Source organism: Melanerpes formicivorus, unplaced genomic scaffold (assembly GCF_026170545.1).
Source record: "Melanerpes formicivorus ecotype bairdi unplaced genomic scaffold, bMelFor1.0.p_v2 SCAF_15, whole genome shotgun sequence".
Classification (NCBI taxonomy): domain Eukaryota; kingdom Metazoa; phylum Chordata; class Aves; order Piciformes; family Picidae; genus Melanerpes; species Melanerpes formicivorus.
The window spans coordinates 17844076-17859522 of record NW_027142367.1 but is presented as its reverse complement, the minus strand read 5'-3'; the positions used below and the strand labels follow the sequence as shown (position 1 = coordinate 17859522).

Below are 15447 nucleotides of genomic sequence, written 5' to 3'. Positions count from 1 at the left end.
TCACCATCACTGGAGGTTTTTAAAAAGAGCCTGGATGAGGCACTCAGTGCCTTGGTTTAGTTGATCAGGTGGTGTTGGGTGATGGGTTGGACTTGATCATCTCAAAAGTCTTCTCCAACCTGGTTACTTCTGTGTTCCATAGTCTGAATTTTGCCTCTGACCAGAGGTAGACCTACATAAATAGATTACACACACACACACAAAAACCCTTTGATGTCTTCCTGCTGTTGTTTCAGGGAGCATCTAGGACTTTGTGTGAGCAGAGGCTGTGAGTGGTACTGGGCTGCTGGATTTGTGAACAGCTGACCGAAGAAAGAACTCACTAATTTACATTCATTTATGATCTGAGTTGTGTGTGAACTCAGCCTTCTGGAAACAGAAAGTTGTCAGATTAAGTTCTGCAGATACTGCTTCTTTGTAAGCTCTTACTAGACCTCAAAGGTAGATGACCACCTGATGGCAAAGGGATGTTACCTACTTCTTTCTCACAGGCAAATGAATCCAGAAAGGAGTTTTTTCCTCTCTTTTCAAGCTCATGGAATTTTGCATGCTCCTAGGGTGCTTTCTCACATGGTGATGGAGCTCTGCTGTATATTGGGAACCAGTTAGACAGTTGCACAGTTTCAGCTGGAAAACACTTCTTTTTTGTGCTCTGTAAGTAATGCTTATCAGGTGTAGTTTACTTTCTGAGCCTCTCTAATTAGGTGGCTTGGCTTGCTAGTGCATTTATTTGTCTTTAAAACAAAGAAGGAAAAAATAATCAGGTTGGGGGATTCATTCGTTTTGTTTGGATTGGCCTTTTTTGTTTTCTTTTGTTTACTTGTTCTTGAACCCAGAAACTAAACAGGTCTCTAGGAAAAGTGTTCTCAGCTTAAAAGCTGTGAGCTTTATGCAGTTATAGCTGACTCAAGTGTGTCAGGGGCAAGCCAGGCCAAGAGAGTATAAAAGTAGTGGGAGTGAGCCAAACGCTGTGTGCACATTAGGCATTCCCGCTTCGGGAATCCAGGCATGGATGGCTCCTGGAGGAACTGAAATGCTGTGTGACTGGCTCAGAGTAGACATTTTGTATGTTTCTCTTGAAAGTGATATTTCATGAGGCAAGCAGTTGCAGTTCTGAAATGAAGAGAGAGCTGACATACATTTAACCAAACAGTATCCGGCACCCATATACAAGAGAGTAAGAAAACACAGATAGTATCTTACTTAACAAGCAGTATTTTTCCTGCCTTCCTTTCTTTCGTTCTTTTTTCTTTTTTCTCTCAGTTCTAGGGCCCAACAGTTAAGGAAGGTGCAAAAAGAAAACATACAAGTGTTTCCACATGTAATGTAAAAGGTTCCCCAGCACTGACCAGGCTGTGCCACACTCTGCAAATGCAGAAAGAAAAATTTTTGCTTTTGATATTCTTTCTGGGTCCTGGGAAGGTGGAAATGAGTGTATCCTGGGCTGGTATCTCCTGTCTGAGAGCCTGGCTCATGTCCCAGAGCAACTCTTTTCTCATCACTGGAGGTTTGAGGTTCTACTAGTGAAAAAGAGACATTGTCAGTCTCAGAAAAATGTATATCTTGCATTTCTTGCAGCGTGTCTTCTGTGATTCTATTTTTTTCTCATAGAAAATAACTGTTAAGTATTAAATACATCCAGCATTAGTCTGTGAAAGGGTAGAGGATGAGATTTCTGTAAGAAATCCTGCCCTGGCTTTCTTTTAAACAGTCATAGCTCCAGCAGCACCATCCTGAATTGCTCTCAGGACTGAATGGAGATGTTAAAGAAACACCAGGCTACAGACTTTGGTAGAAATAAAGGATGCCTAAACCCTCACTTGACTGGGAGTTTTGTTCCTTTCCACACTTCCCTCATGTCTCTGTATCACTAGGGCAGAGATGAGGAAACTAAAGTAGAGAGAAGCCGAGGATGTTACTAAGTTACCTTTAATAGGCTAGACACTTCTTTGACAATTTTCATACAGAAATTGCAGTGTTTGGAAGTCTGAGACTATCTCTCAGAGCTTCAGAACAAACTGAGAGGTTGTATGATACAATATATTGCATAATACAATACATTGTATGAGGCAGTTATCTCCATTTATGACTTCATCAAGGACACCATGAATCAGTATCAGTGCCAGAACTTCACCTATACAGCTCCCATGTCCTTCTTGTTTGGTATGTCAGGTGGCTCTTTATAAATATTTGGGCAAAAGTAGAAAATGAGAGTGGACTAAGTCTGTGGGTCTTTGTTCTATGACATTTTAATAATTTACCATAGTACTTGATACTAGGTGGTTGTTGTTTTAGCTCCAACCCTTCAACCAGTTATTGTTCTGGACATGCCTGTTGGAAATCAAATGGAAAACTTTTCCCTTCTTTCCCCCACTCCCTTTCCATTTCTGAATTCATTGGCAAAAGGGTGTTAGTGAGATTGCATGTCTGTAAGATTGTCACGTGGTCATGGTGTAACAATTTAGATCTAGTAAAGGCATGAAATGCAAGTATCATGGTTTAGAATCCATGACACAGAGCTCAACAAAGATACCAGTTTTAAATCCACTATTTTTACCCTGCCTTTTTGCATGCAGGGATTTGTCTATCACGTGTTGCAGGAAGAAATCAAGTTATATGAAACAAGTCATTCAAGCCAAGTCTACTAAGCTTTTTCTTTGCAGTCTACTGCAATGAGAGAAATGTACCAGATCCACAGCTTCCACCTCACAGGGGCCAAGAAAGTAGTCTGATTCATGCCACCTGGACAAACAGCTATTAATATCACAAGTAGAAGACAGATACCTGTTTAGTGAACCAAACAGTTCAGAAACTGCAAAAGTACTGATCTGCTAAGAGATTCCTGTTCCAAAAAGCTGCTTTGACTTATCTTCAAACATCCTAATTAGTGTGCTTACTGTGGGATGCCTGGTTACACACTAAGAGAATTTGTATTTGTTTGCTGTTTGTTATCTCATAGGTCTGCTGTTATTTGTTCATATTGGTTTGTAGCCAAAAGAAGCCTTCAGGTTTTTAGGAAGAGTGTTCTTTGAATCTAGACTAAGCCAAAGCATCAACTTGCATTGTTGTAATTGGGAGCACAGTTTGAACCTTGAAAGATGCAGGTGGCTTTTGATTACTATCACTTTTTAACAAATCCCATTAACCTGCATGTAGTGTCAAGAGAGCTGATTCTGACCAGACTGCCTCTTGCCCTTCAATTAAATTTCTGGGGTTTTGTTTTGTTACAAGGGGAAGTGTTGAAAAAAGATGAAATATTTCAGCTCTCTCCTCACCCATGCATCCTGTCTGTAAGAGACACTTCAGTTTGGTAGGATAGGACTTGTGTTGGAAAGTTGCTGACAAGTTCTTTAAGTTCCTTACATCCCTCCCAAAATGGGGCAGGATTATCTAAAAAAATGAGCTAAACAATGAATGACAAAAGCTGTTTTAATGAATTTACTTCCTGCTTTTAATTTCTTTTGCTGTAACATTCATAATCCTACATTTCTGTCGAGGCAATTGACCTTCATTCTTGCACTCCATCCAGTGGGTGTTATTTTACCCATTTAAGAATACTCCATAGAAGATGGAGATGGAGAGGAAGCATCTTGTTCATTCTCTGCCAGTGCAAGACTCTTCCTTTAGATGGTTCAACTGATGCTGCTACCACCACTGTTGTTCAGAGACTATTTCACAGTCTGGTAGATGTATCATTAAGAAACACAGTCACCCACTCATTTTGTTCATTTAAACCTAGACCTGTGCAAACTATCCAAACCAGCTAATCTGGATATAACTCAAACTTGCCTGTCATGGTCAGTGTAAATCAGAAAGCATGATGCTTTCCTCCTTCTAGGAGGTTGGGAAGAAACTGTTTTCTTCTTTCAGGACAAATGCATAACTGGCATCATCAGATTGTTGTCGCTTAAGTAAGCTGTATTTGCTTTCATTTTCCTTTTCTGAGAAGTTATTTCAGAATTCATTAATGTTTCTGTGTTAATGAGGGAATTTTCATTAGAAAAATCCACTAATTTGCTAGGCCTTTGTGCCATGAAATTACTGCCCTTGCTAGTGCGCTGATTACCACAGGAAGTCTAATAAATTGCATCAGTGTAGATTTGTAACATCTCCATTTTGGAGACAAAGGTCTTATATGAGCATCACAGGTTTTAAATCCAGCTCTGGGCCTATTCTGTTCTTTGCAATTAATGCAAAGACCAGCTTTTTGGTAATAGTCAATGAAACTAATCACTTAGATAAGTCTTTTGGTAGCTGTTTCCAAAGCATGCTTTTGTTACAGATGTGTGAAGTAATTTTAAAAGAAGCTCTACAAAACAGGGGTAGTACTGTGGACAGGACATGTGTGCTGGGACTGAGTACTGTGGACAGGACATGTATGCTGTGACTGAGAGTTAAAACAAGAAAACCCACCATCTCTGGAATTGAAGAATCTACCAAGAGGGTATTTTCCTTACTGTATTGCATTCTACACAATTAACAGATCCATAACACTTATTAAAACACCAGACCTTTTTCTTACTGCAAAACCTTCTGTACACAAGATACTGAGATTTGTTTCCTCTTTACAAATCAGAGACCATAAAACCCTTGAAATCATATTTTGACTGCCATCTGCTAATTGTGCATCTTTTAGGAAATCCCAGGAGCTAGAAACAGTTAATTACTTGTAGGCAGAAGAACCAGCCAAAGCTTCAGCTGTGGGTATTAGTGGAGCTTACTGCAGATATAGTTGAATTTTTAGTTTGAAATAAATGTTTTATTTTAGGTAGTTCTGTTACAGCCCCAGAATACTTATGGCTCAGACTTCACTATGTCATCAAAGTCTGTTCTCTCAAGGATGTGTTCTCAAGGAGCATTTGTGGAAGAAAGAAGAGTTTTTACAGAAGATGGCCATTTGGCATCCTCTGTAATCTGCCAGTCTCTGTTGGCTACACTGGATCTTCTGGGCATAACAGCTGGAAAATAGCCACGTGTTGCAAATATCCAAACATGTAAGGCCGATAACTGTGTTTCCAGGCTTCAGTAGAAGAGTCACAAATAGTAATCAAAAAACAAATTTGCTCTGCAGAACAGCAAGTTTTGGTCCTAATAATGCTGTGCTTTTAGTGGTGTGTAGATTTTTTGGTTAAGTTTTATTTGGGTTTTGGTTCCTCTTACAGTGCTGTTTTTAAATGATGCCACTCTGATGACTAACTGATGCTACTTTCTTCACTACTAGGAAAGGAAAGTCCTCCAATTAGTGATGTCCCAGATGATGCAGATGAACCTATGCCTGTACCAGAAGACCTTTCAACTAGTACTGGAGGACAGCAGAGTGCTAAGAATGAAAGAATCTTGGGTAAGCTGACGAGTCCACTCTGATAAGAAATATTACTACATAATACCATATGCCAGCAATATTGAAGTGTTACAGGGCAAGCACAGTTCCTGTGCCTTTTCCTCTTGTTCAGCACAGGATTACTCAGGTGCTTAGTGGGTTTTATGTAATCTTATCTTTGGGAAAGGTATTTTGGAGAACAGAAAGCCTTTTCATCCGCAGAGAAGTTATAAAAATCCTACTATTTATCTTATTTCTAAAACATGACTGCACAAAATTCTCCCCAGGGAAGCTGGTTTTCATTCTGCATGGAAAATGGAATTCGGTGTGTGGTTCCAGGTCAAAATTATCTGAACTCAGGTCTGATAAAAATTCAGTAAACTCTCAGGTGTTATTTTATTTTGTTTTTATTAATTTGAATGCTATCTTGAATGTTATCTGCTATTCAGATTTCTCAAAAAGTGCTGTATTAGACAACACATAGTATGCTTGTGTTTCAGTTTCCAGTATCTGATTTTCACTCACCCTTGATTTTTCTTTTTTAATCTAGGACAACATTAGGGAACACTCAAATTTTGTTCTTCTGGGTAAAATTTCACAACTGATTAAAATAAGTTATTGTCTAGAGATGGTTTTGCAAAATGCTGATTCTTCATGGGGATTCCAGACTCAGCACCAAAGACTAGTGCTCCTGACTACTTTATGCATCCATTCACATGTAGTCCACCAAGCAAGACCAGATGATATTAACTGAGTACAATGGTCATTTGGGGGGGGGGGGGGGGGGAAGAAGGAAAATGCCCCAACAACACAATAAAAAAGCAGAATGACTCCCAGAATGCTGCAATCAGTGCCCTGTGTGGTAAAATTGTTTCAGGAGAGGAATAACTATCAAAAATGTTTGCTTTTTCACAAATGAATGTATTGGTCATCATTCTTACATTCCAGTTGTAAGAAAGAGAGTGAGGGTGTAGGACTGTTTACAGAAAGATTTCAAGTGCCAGTAAATGTTTATTAACAAAGTCCAGTAAAGGATGGTAGGTGAAAAGGAAGGCACAGAAGGCAAAACAACTAACTCAAGTTAATACAGCAGAATAGTGTCAGCATTAGGAATAGGCTTTATTTCCAAATGCCATCACTAGCTAATAGAGAATGCAGCATCTTATGCATCTTCACTTTATTTACCACTTGAACTCCTACCAAAAAATGAGAGTAAAGTTCAGCTCCTACATGCGTATTGATATGCCTTATGAGTGCATTATTTTTTTTAATGCTTCTCAATAATCTGATCACTTGCCTAGTGCTTTGTTTCTCAAAGGCCTTTGCACAATATCTTGACTTCACTGCTTGCATATCTGCACAGAAAAAAGAGTTAAGCCTCTTTCATCCTACAGTAACTAAACCCTACAAAATATTTAAGCCTTGATTTTAAAAGCAATGCTTTTATGAAAGAAAGAAAGAAAGAAAGAAAGAGAAAAAAGAAAGAAAAAGAAAAATAAAAAAGAAAGAGAAAGAAAGAAAAAGAGAAAGAGAGAGAAAGAAAGAAAGAAAGAAAGAGAAAGAGAGAGAACAAAAGAAAGAGAGAAAGAAAGAAAAAGAAAGGAAGAGAGAAAGAGAGAAAGAGAGAATAAGAGAAAGAAAGAAAAAGAAAGAGAAAAAAGAAAGAAAAAGAAAAATAAAAAAGAGAAAAAGAGAAAGAGAGAGAAAGAAAGAGAAAGAAAGAAAGAGAAAGAGAGAGAACAAAAGAAAGAGAGAAAGAAAAAGAAAGGAAGAAAGAGAGAAAGAGAAAGAGAGAAGAGAGAGAGAGAGAAAGAAAGAAGAAGAAGAAGAAAGAAAGAAAGAAAGAAAGAAAGAAAGAAAGAAAGAAAGAAAGAAAGAAAGAAAGAAAGAAAGAAAGAAAGAAAGAAAGAAGAAAGAAAGAAAGAGAAAGAAAGAAAGAAAGAAAGAAAGAAAGAAAGAAAAGAAAGAAAGAAAAAGGGGGAAGAGGAAAGAAAGAAAGAGAGAGAAAGAGAAAGAAAGAAAGAAAAAGAGAGAGAGAGAAACGAATGAAAGAAAGAAGGAAAGAGAAAGAAAGAAAGAAAGAGAAAGGAAAGAAAGAGAGATAAAGAAAGAAAGAAAAAAGAAAGAGAAAGAAAGAAAGAAAGAGAAAGAAAAGAAAGGAAGAGAGAAAGAAAAGAAAGAGAAAAAGAGAAAGAAAGAGAGATAAAGAAAGAAAAAGACAAAGAAAGAGAAAGAAAGAAAGAGAAAGAAAGAAAGAAAGAAAGAAAGAGAGAGAGAGAGGAGAAGAGAGAGAGAGGAGAGAGAAGAGAGAAGAGAGGAGAAAGAGAGAGAAGGAGAGAAGAGGAGAAGGAAAGAGGAGAAGAGGAACGGAGGGGAGAGAGAAGAGAAAGAGGAAAGGAAGAAGAGAAAGAGGGAAAGAGAGAAAGAAAGAAAGAAAAGAAAGAAGAAAGAAAGAAAGAAAGAAAGAAAGAAAGAAAAGAAAAGAAAGAAAGAAAGAAAGAAAGAAGAAAGAAAGAGTGAGTCAGACCCAAGACAACAAAAACCCAACCAAACCCTTGTCCAAATGCAAACAAACATGCAGGATTTTTGATTGCATTGCATTTGATCACTTCACAAATATCATACAGAACCAGAAAAGATTAAATTTATATTTGCTGATGATGTAATGATTCTCCCCACAGTTCAATTCTATATCAACATAAACACATATAAGAAGTTACTGTAGTGAAAGAAGGAGAAACTGCTATCTTTGGTGTCCCAACTATGTAAATCTCATATGTTTTTCTCATTAGTTTTACATTATGCACTCAGCAGTAAACTAGATTTTTCCTTGTCCTGACTTCAACACTTTCTCTACAGCCACTTGCTCTACCTGTAGCTCTTTGGTTTTGTAGGGTCACATCTTTTAGTGAGACATTTACCACAGTCAACATAAAGACAATTCACAGTACTCAGTTTTACGGGTCTTAACTGTAGGCTATCAGCTCCAGCACTTGCAGTGTTTGTCTTTTCCGTAAAGCTGCATACACTTTTTCCTCATCTACTGCTCCTTTTTCTAGCCCTAAATTCACTTTCTGAAAACAGTATGCTGAGAAAAAAAAGAAATTCTCCTCTTTCACAAAAAAGGATCAGAACACATGCCCCAAATGTATCAAGAGCCATAGAATTGCTATGCACATTCTGAATCAAAAGAAAATCTGTAATAGATAAGCCAATGCCTTAGGAGCGGTGTTCAGCCTGTGTGATCCCACAGATGTATTAGGGATGAAGGGGACTGTCTTTCTGCCTAGGCAGTAGTGTGATGGTGCAGACAGGCTTGGTGTTCAGTGTAACGCTGCTTTCTCTGTGTCCTAAGACCTGGTTTTTGCCAGATGTACATAGAAAAGGATCACCTGAAAAACTGATTTGAAGAACAATAGATAGATAGCAGAGTATTGTGAAGACCCACACTGTATGTTATGTTACCTTATGTATGTTACATGATGCTATGTTACATAATGCTATGTTACATGTGGTTATGTTTTATGTGATGTGCTATGTTATGTTTATGTTATACGTTATTATATATATATATACCTCTCTCATAGTTAGAAGATAGACTGGAACTTATGACAACTGACAAGCAGTTCACATGAGCAGATATACAGACACAAATTGTTGTTTGAGCATGACTGTCTTAGTGTCCCATTTGCTTACTTTGACAAAAGGGAATCCCCTGTGTACTTTGCTGTATTTCAAGATGTTATTTACAGTGCATTCCGCTTTATCTGTATTGCTGCAAGAGACCAGCTGTCCATACAGCATGCACTGAGGAAGGGTAATTTGGGTCAGACATTGGGGAAGAGGGCCCTTGGCTCTTGAGGACATTTTTGTACATGTAATGGTACAGAAGTAACGATGGAAATTGCAGGTTTCAGGCATGAAAAGTAAATATTTATGTAATCTTACTGAAATCAGGTGAGAAATCTGTTGTTCATTTTAATCAGCCTGTGAGATAGAAATGTTCAAATAACAGTTTGCTTACTCAGATTTGTAGTTATACTTCATAAATCTTTCAACTCGGAGTCAAAAGTTTAATTACCTTTCTCATCAGTTTAGCATTTAAAGGTCAAAGATTAGGGGAAATTTAGTTTTAGAGAAGACAGATTGGCTTTGATGAGCTTGCTGTATTCTTAATGCTGTGACTCCCAGAGTGCCACTATGTGTTGAGCAGCTTCCTTGTGTGAACTTAATTTCTGCTGCTCTGTCCACTAGATGTTCTTCCTTCCTTCTTCTTCTCCACCTCGAATTTCCTTCTTAAGATAATCTCTCTTGCACCTGCTCTATATTTACCCCTGCTCCTCATTGTGTTTTTCTAGGAAACACAGGGAATGTTTTAAGACAAGCAAAGAGATAGATTTTCACAGCTCTTTAACACACTGGAGAAGTATTTTAACATCTCTCCTAAATATTCTTCTGAGGTTTTGAACTTTAATTTTTAATTTATTTAGAAGTATGCATCCCACTGAAATTCCATTCCCTTAAGAATTAATGCTTTGTAGGCTAATTTGTATGGGCAGACCTATTTTTCCTGCTAACCTGTAACATAGGAGCTGATTTGAAATATCTTCTGTTGATTCTCACTATCTCTGTTCAAGTTTTAGGGTCAATGTTGCATGCATATTTATCCATAGTTTTGTGGATAATCAGTATTAAACATCCTGTCTGTGGTAGATGGTTGCAATTTAGGACTGTTTCTGCCCTTGTACTGTATTATAATTCAAGCTATGGGAAGTTAATGATTCAGTGAGCTGTTGGTCAAACCTTACTTCATGCAGAAAAATCCATTTGCTACAGTGGTAGCATTTGCCTAGAAAGGCAAGTTGTACCTTCCTTTATCCATAACTGCCCATACCATAGGCATTTCACTCACAGTGTTATGGTGATCAGAAATAGGTTGTGGACTTCTCAGGATCTCAGGTAGTGATAGGACTAGGGGGAATGGAATGAAGCTGGAGGTGAGGAGATTCAGGCTAGATGTGAGGAGGAGGTTCTTCACCATGAGAGTGGTGAAACCCTGGAATGGGTTGTCCAGGGAGGTGGTCAAGGCCCTGGAGGTGTTTAAGACCTGGCTGGATGAGGCTCTGTCCAGCCTGATGTAGTGTGGGGTGTCCCTGCCCATGGCAGGGGGGTTGGAACTAGATGATCATTGTGGTCTCTTCCAACCCTGAATGAAACTATGACTCATTTCTGCACTGGGAGCTCTCTGATGATGAAGATGATCATTTAGACTTCCAACAGAGAACTCAAGGGTTTCTCACCAGAAGTGATCATCACCATAGTCACAGATTGCAGTCTAGACTTATCTTTACAGTCCATACAGATACTCTTCTTTCTGAGAGGAAGAGGTGAGGGTTAGGGTTGAAATTCTTGGACAACTGACAGAAAATGCCCAAATATCTAGTCAAGGTGACATAGTTATCAGTAGAAGATAGATAAGACTTATATGAAGTTAGAAATCCTCTTTAAAATGAAGGACACTGATGTTGGAAGAGACATTATAAGGAAAGAGTTTTTCGGTGTTTCCCTTCTCTGGTGGGAAATGCCAAGAGACTGATAGTACCTTCTGCCCCAGTTACTGAGGCAGAACCCTGTGTAGCTGCAGAGCCTCATTTTCCTGACATCACTGGGAACCTGGCATTGGCCTCACAGCCTGGGGTCTTCCCTCCCAACTATGGGCATTCATAGGTGGTAACCTGCAGGAGTGGGTAGTTCTGGTGCAGGCAAGCGTCCTCACTCTGAGCTGTTTCAGTGCTTTATTTCCTTAAAAGGAGCTCAACCATTTGAGAGCATGGACATGAACATTGCTGAGAGGCCAGCAGGCCAACCGCAGCAGCTTGCCATTACACAAATCTGCTGCAACGAACACATAGTTGGGTGGAGGCAGATGAAAGTGTGGAAAGGTTGCAGAGGGAGAGGAGAAGGGAGAAAAGCCAAAAAGGAAGTGCTCCACCCCAGCTTGCAAAATCAGTCCTGTTGCTTGAGACAGGTGCAGCTAGCTGCTGCACAGGCATGTCCGTAGGGCAGGGAAAGGGACTGAGGAAAAAGACTGCCAGAGCTAAACATCTTTGCATGCTCCCTCTGTAAGAGCTCACTGGCTATGAAGACAGGGTGTTGTGTACAAATAATCAAACGCTTATGGTATGTGTGCACAGGGACATAATATCATTGAGGGAACTAAAGTAACCTGGAGGGCTGTGTAATGTGTTTTACTTGCTCAGGTTTCAGGTGGACATCTCTGCTGCTCAGTGTGTTGATGAGCCTTTGTAAATAATTGCTGGTAACTGCTTTCTAACCTGATGTACCCATACTGGCTCTGTGATCAGGGAGAACATGTCTTTCAAGATAGTTAGGGTGCTCTAAGAATTCTCTTTAGCTCTCCACAATGAAACAAGGATTTAAAGTCCAACTGATGAGGCTTCTGGAGGAATTGAAAAACTTGTAAGTAAAATACTTTAGGAACTTTTAAACCTAGTACCAAGGTACCAGGCCGCAGAATGGACTGGTATTGCATGCTCTGTGACCCTGCCAGCATGACTTACATCTTTTTAAGGAGAATGCAGGAGCTATTTTTTGTCAGGATTATTTTAATTTTGTTTGCAACTATTTTTGGGATTTGTACAGAGGAGAATGGGTGTGGATTTAGTGGGAGAAAACATGTGACAAACGTTGTTAAGGCCTTTACACATGTTGTATGAGATATATGCTATGTATCAGCCTTCAAAGCTATGTTCTGCATGTGCATATTGTGAAACAGTGTCCTGGAGTGAAGTGCAAAAGCCCGGGGTGTATGGGGCAATTAGGAAGCTGAGGAATTGGCTGCACTGATAGAGGCGAGCTCTGCTCAGTGTTAGGACTTAGGACTTAGCAAAATGTACACAAATTTTCACAGGGACTGTGGAAAACAGCCCTCTTGCTGAAGATAAATCCCTTTATGAAGTTTAAAAGTGCTTGCTGCAAGTAATAGAGTGTGATCATTTAAAACAAACCTGCAAGTAGTGTCTGGAAGGGAGGGTGAGCCAGTCTGGAAAGGAGAGCTGTTGCAGTCCCAGCACAGCCTCAGTCCATGCAAAGCCACTATGTAAGCAGGCACATAAAAATTTGTCCTCTGATGCAACTGAAGCACATGACAAAATCAAATCCTTGAGAACAGAACTGATTCTAAAAGAGAATTGTACTTTTCCAGTGATTTCTAATTAATTTTGTGAGGAATTTTTTACTACTGGACTGTTTGGTACAAGTATGGTTTCTGTTGCCACTGTGTGGAAACATAATGTTCTGGTGGGTGGTGAAGCTATGGGGTTTTCCCTTATTTCTAACAAGTTGATTAGCAGTGGCCAATTTCATGAACACCCGATGGGTGCTGCTGTGTTTTTAGAGGGGAACATCAGTGTAAAGGCCAGGGAAAGCCTGGGAGCTTTGCAAGTTGTGTTTCTTCAGTACTGAGAAAGCAGCAAGTGTTGTTAGATCTGGAGAGATGCAGTCTGTTTAGCTGTGTGGCTTTTAGGTACGGATACTAAGCCTGCTGATCTAATCTGCAGTTAGAGGAAGTTGTCTTTATCTGAGCAGAAGAGATGTGCCTCAGAGATAAGCCCTATTCTAGCTCAGGAGTTAAAATTATCTAGCAGGATCTCAGCTGTGGCTGCAGCACAACTCAGAAATACAGGGCTCTGGCTGGAGAGGGGGAGATTTTGAGTTGGGGAGGACCTCTGTAACTGCAGCTTGACAAACCTCAGGTTATTTTAAGGGAGTGACTGCATCAAAATGTTGGATAAATCTCTCAACACCAGCCATCCCTCTATTCTATATTATTTTTCACTTTTTATTTTAGGCCTGCTTCTTACCTTGAACGCATTCTTACTTGAGTGCTCTTCTGGAGTGCACCCTGAGTGAAAAGCTTAACGGTTGGGCTAAAGCACAGTGTGGGGACTACCTGCCCCTATATGAGTTTCGTTTCAGAACAAGCTGCTGTTTTGATTTTGTTAGCCTCTCTTCACATCTCTGTAATTGCAACTCTTGCTATAGTGCCTCCCTGCAGGGAGACAATTTCTGGCTGCTGAGGACCTGGTGTGATACTCTCCCCTCAGGTGTGAGCTCCCCAGACTCTGTCCCATAGTGAAAAGTGCCAACACGTTGTCTCTGTGGTGGCATCCCTGCTTTAGAGATTTGCAGGGGAGGATTTATAGTGTGACCTTGCCACCTCAGGTTTTCCCAGCATAGAATAAGCCCTTAATGGTAGATTAGGGTGATGAATGGAGCTCCGTTTTGGAGTGGTAGTCCAAAAGCCAGAAGCAAACACCACTTGCAGCAGGACAGAGATTTGTCTCTAGACCTTGCCCACTATGTGAGGTTTCTTGAAGCCTCAGAAAATGATCTTTCTGGAAATAGGTTTGCCCCACATGCAGTAGCAATATGCCATAGCAGCCATTGTAGGCTCACCCTTAGCATACCATTTACAGTGAGGAAGTGTGACCACAAGAAGATGTTAACTTGTGAAGGTGTATCAACCAACAGCCCCAAATTTTTGCCTCCAGAAACACCTTGTTGAAAGCTCTGTCCTGCCACACCTAGCTGCCTCCCTGAACAGGCAAGTCAACTGAGTAGCAGCTCAAAAGCAGGTTAGACCTGCAGCTTGCAATAGGAGGTAGTTTCTGCTGCTCCCTCTCTTCTCAGTAAGTGATTTCTATGTTTCAGAAGTGCACATGCAGGGAACATAATTTGTAGTAAAGTAATCCATTTAGTGTGTGCATCTCTTTCAGTCTTACACACTTTTAAGTTCAGAATAGTGCCTAGTTCTTGCATCCATTGCAGTTTAGGGAGGTTTCTCAGAAGCATGTAGGTGTCCAAGTTGTAGGTATGAAAAGAGAACCCAAGAAGATATCTAATCTGTCATTTCACCATCATCTGTAGTAACACCAGAGGCACCAAACGGGATTTTTGGAAGTGCATAACTTCTACTCCTTCGACGCAAATAAGTTTTCAGCCCTAACGTGGCAGAATCTATACCTAAAAATGGGATAAAAATCCCCATTGAGGGTCTGCAGAGAATGAGTACATGCAAAGTAAACAGAGGATTACTTTCCATTTCCAATCAAAACAGAGCTGATCAAAAAAGATCTACGTTTTGCTCTTTGGTTTCTACCTTCTGTTTCCCCTGTTGTTCCTCCCACAAAGATAGTCCAAAATTGTCTCGTTTAAGAAGTGTATATTTAATGAATAATACAGTTATCATTTAATAAATGCAAATCATTCATTATATCATTTAATAAATGTAGCAGAAGTGGTGAAATGTGATGGAATGAATGGACTTAGACTTTTCCAAGTCGCATATCAGAGTTTGGGGGGGGGGGGGGGAGGGGAGGGGGGAGGATGTGTGGTGAGAGGGGGAAGAGAGACTGAAGAGTAAGGTCAATTTTTGCATAAGCCTTTTTTCTTACCCTGGAAATGTTTCTTCTGAGGAAGTGGCTCTTACCAGAGTTTTCAGTAACTCCTAGATTATTTTATGGAATTATGTAAGAAGTTGCCTGTCTCCCTGACCCCTCCTTAGACAAACAAGGGAAAAAAGAAGTCACTAATTCCTTCATGTAACAGAAAGTATCTGCACATGTTTTTGCCCTGTTGATTAAGTACAATAACAAAAATGGTCAATGCACTTGGAAAGATGGGTTTTAACTAAAATTGGTGACTCTTTCAACTTGTGTTGCAATTAATAGAAGAGGAAATATTCATTCTCCTTATTTCATCATGCAAAAGCATCCTGTATTTGTAAGAAGCAGTGATCAGCCAACATCCCCAATATGGATTTGAACTTCCCAAATTTTGGGTGGTTTTAGACAAATACAAATCACAAAGCTGAGAGCTTTGTGTTCTGATTTTTAATGGCAGTTTAGGGGTTTTTTTTTTGGAGGGAGATCATTCACAGTACTGTACACCTCAGCATTATATGCACTGAGTTATTAAGCCTGTTTTTTTTTCCCTGCTGTGAATATATGTTGCAATATTCGGAAGTGGTGGCAGTGGTTGGTGTTGAAGCAGGATGGTTTCATTAGTACTGAAATGGTGACTGCCAGCTGGGGAACACTGCTGTT

At 39.7% G+C, this 15447-nt stretch overlaps 1 protein-coding gene across 9 annotated transcripts in view; it reads left to right on the top strand.

Moving 5' to 3' along the window:
• The window catches only part of IKZF1 (IKAROS family zinc finger 1), a 78871-nt gene that overhangs the window by 16168 nt on the left and 47256 nt on the right, over positions 1-15447 (top strand). For all 9 annotated transcript variants that reach the window (XM_068147715.1, XM_068147714.1, XM_068147721.1 and 6 more), the window contains exon 3: positions 5222-5341. In XM_068147715.1, coding sequence (XP_068003816.1) covers positions 5222-5341 — 120 coding nt within the window. The remainder of the gene's footprint in view (positions 1-5221; positions 5342-15447) is intronic.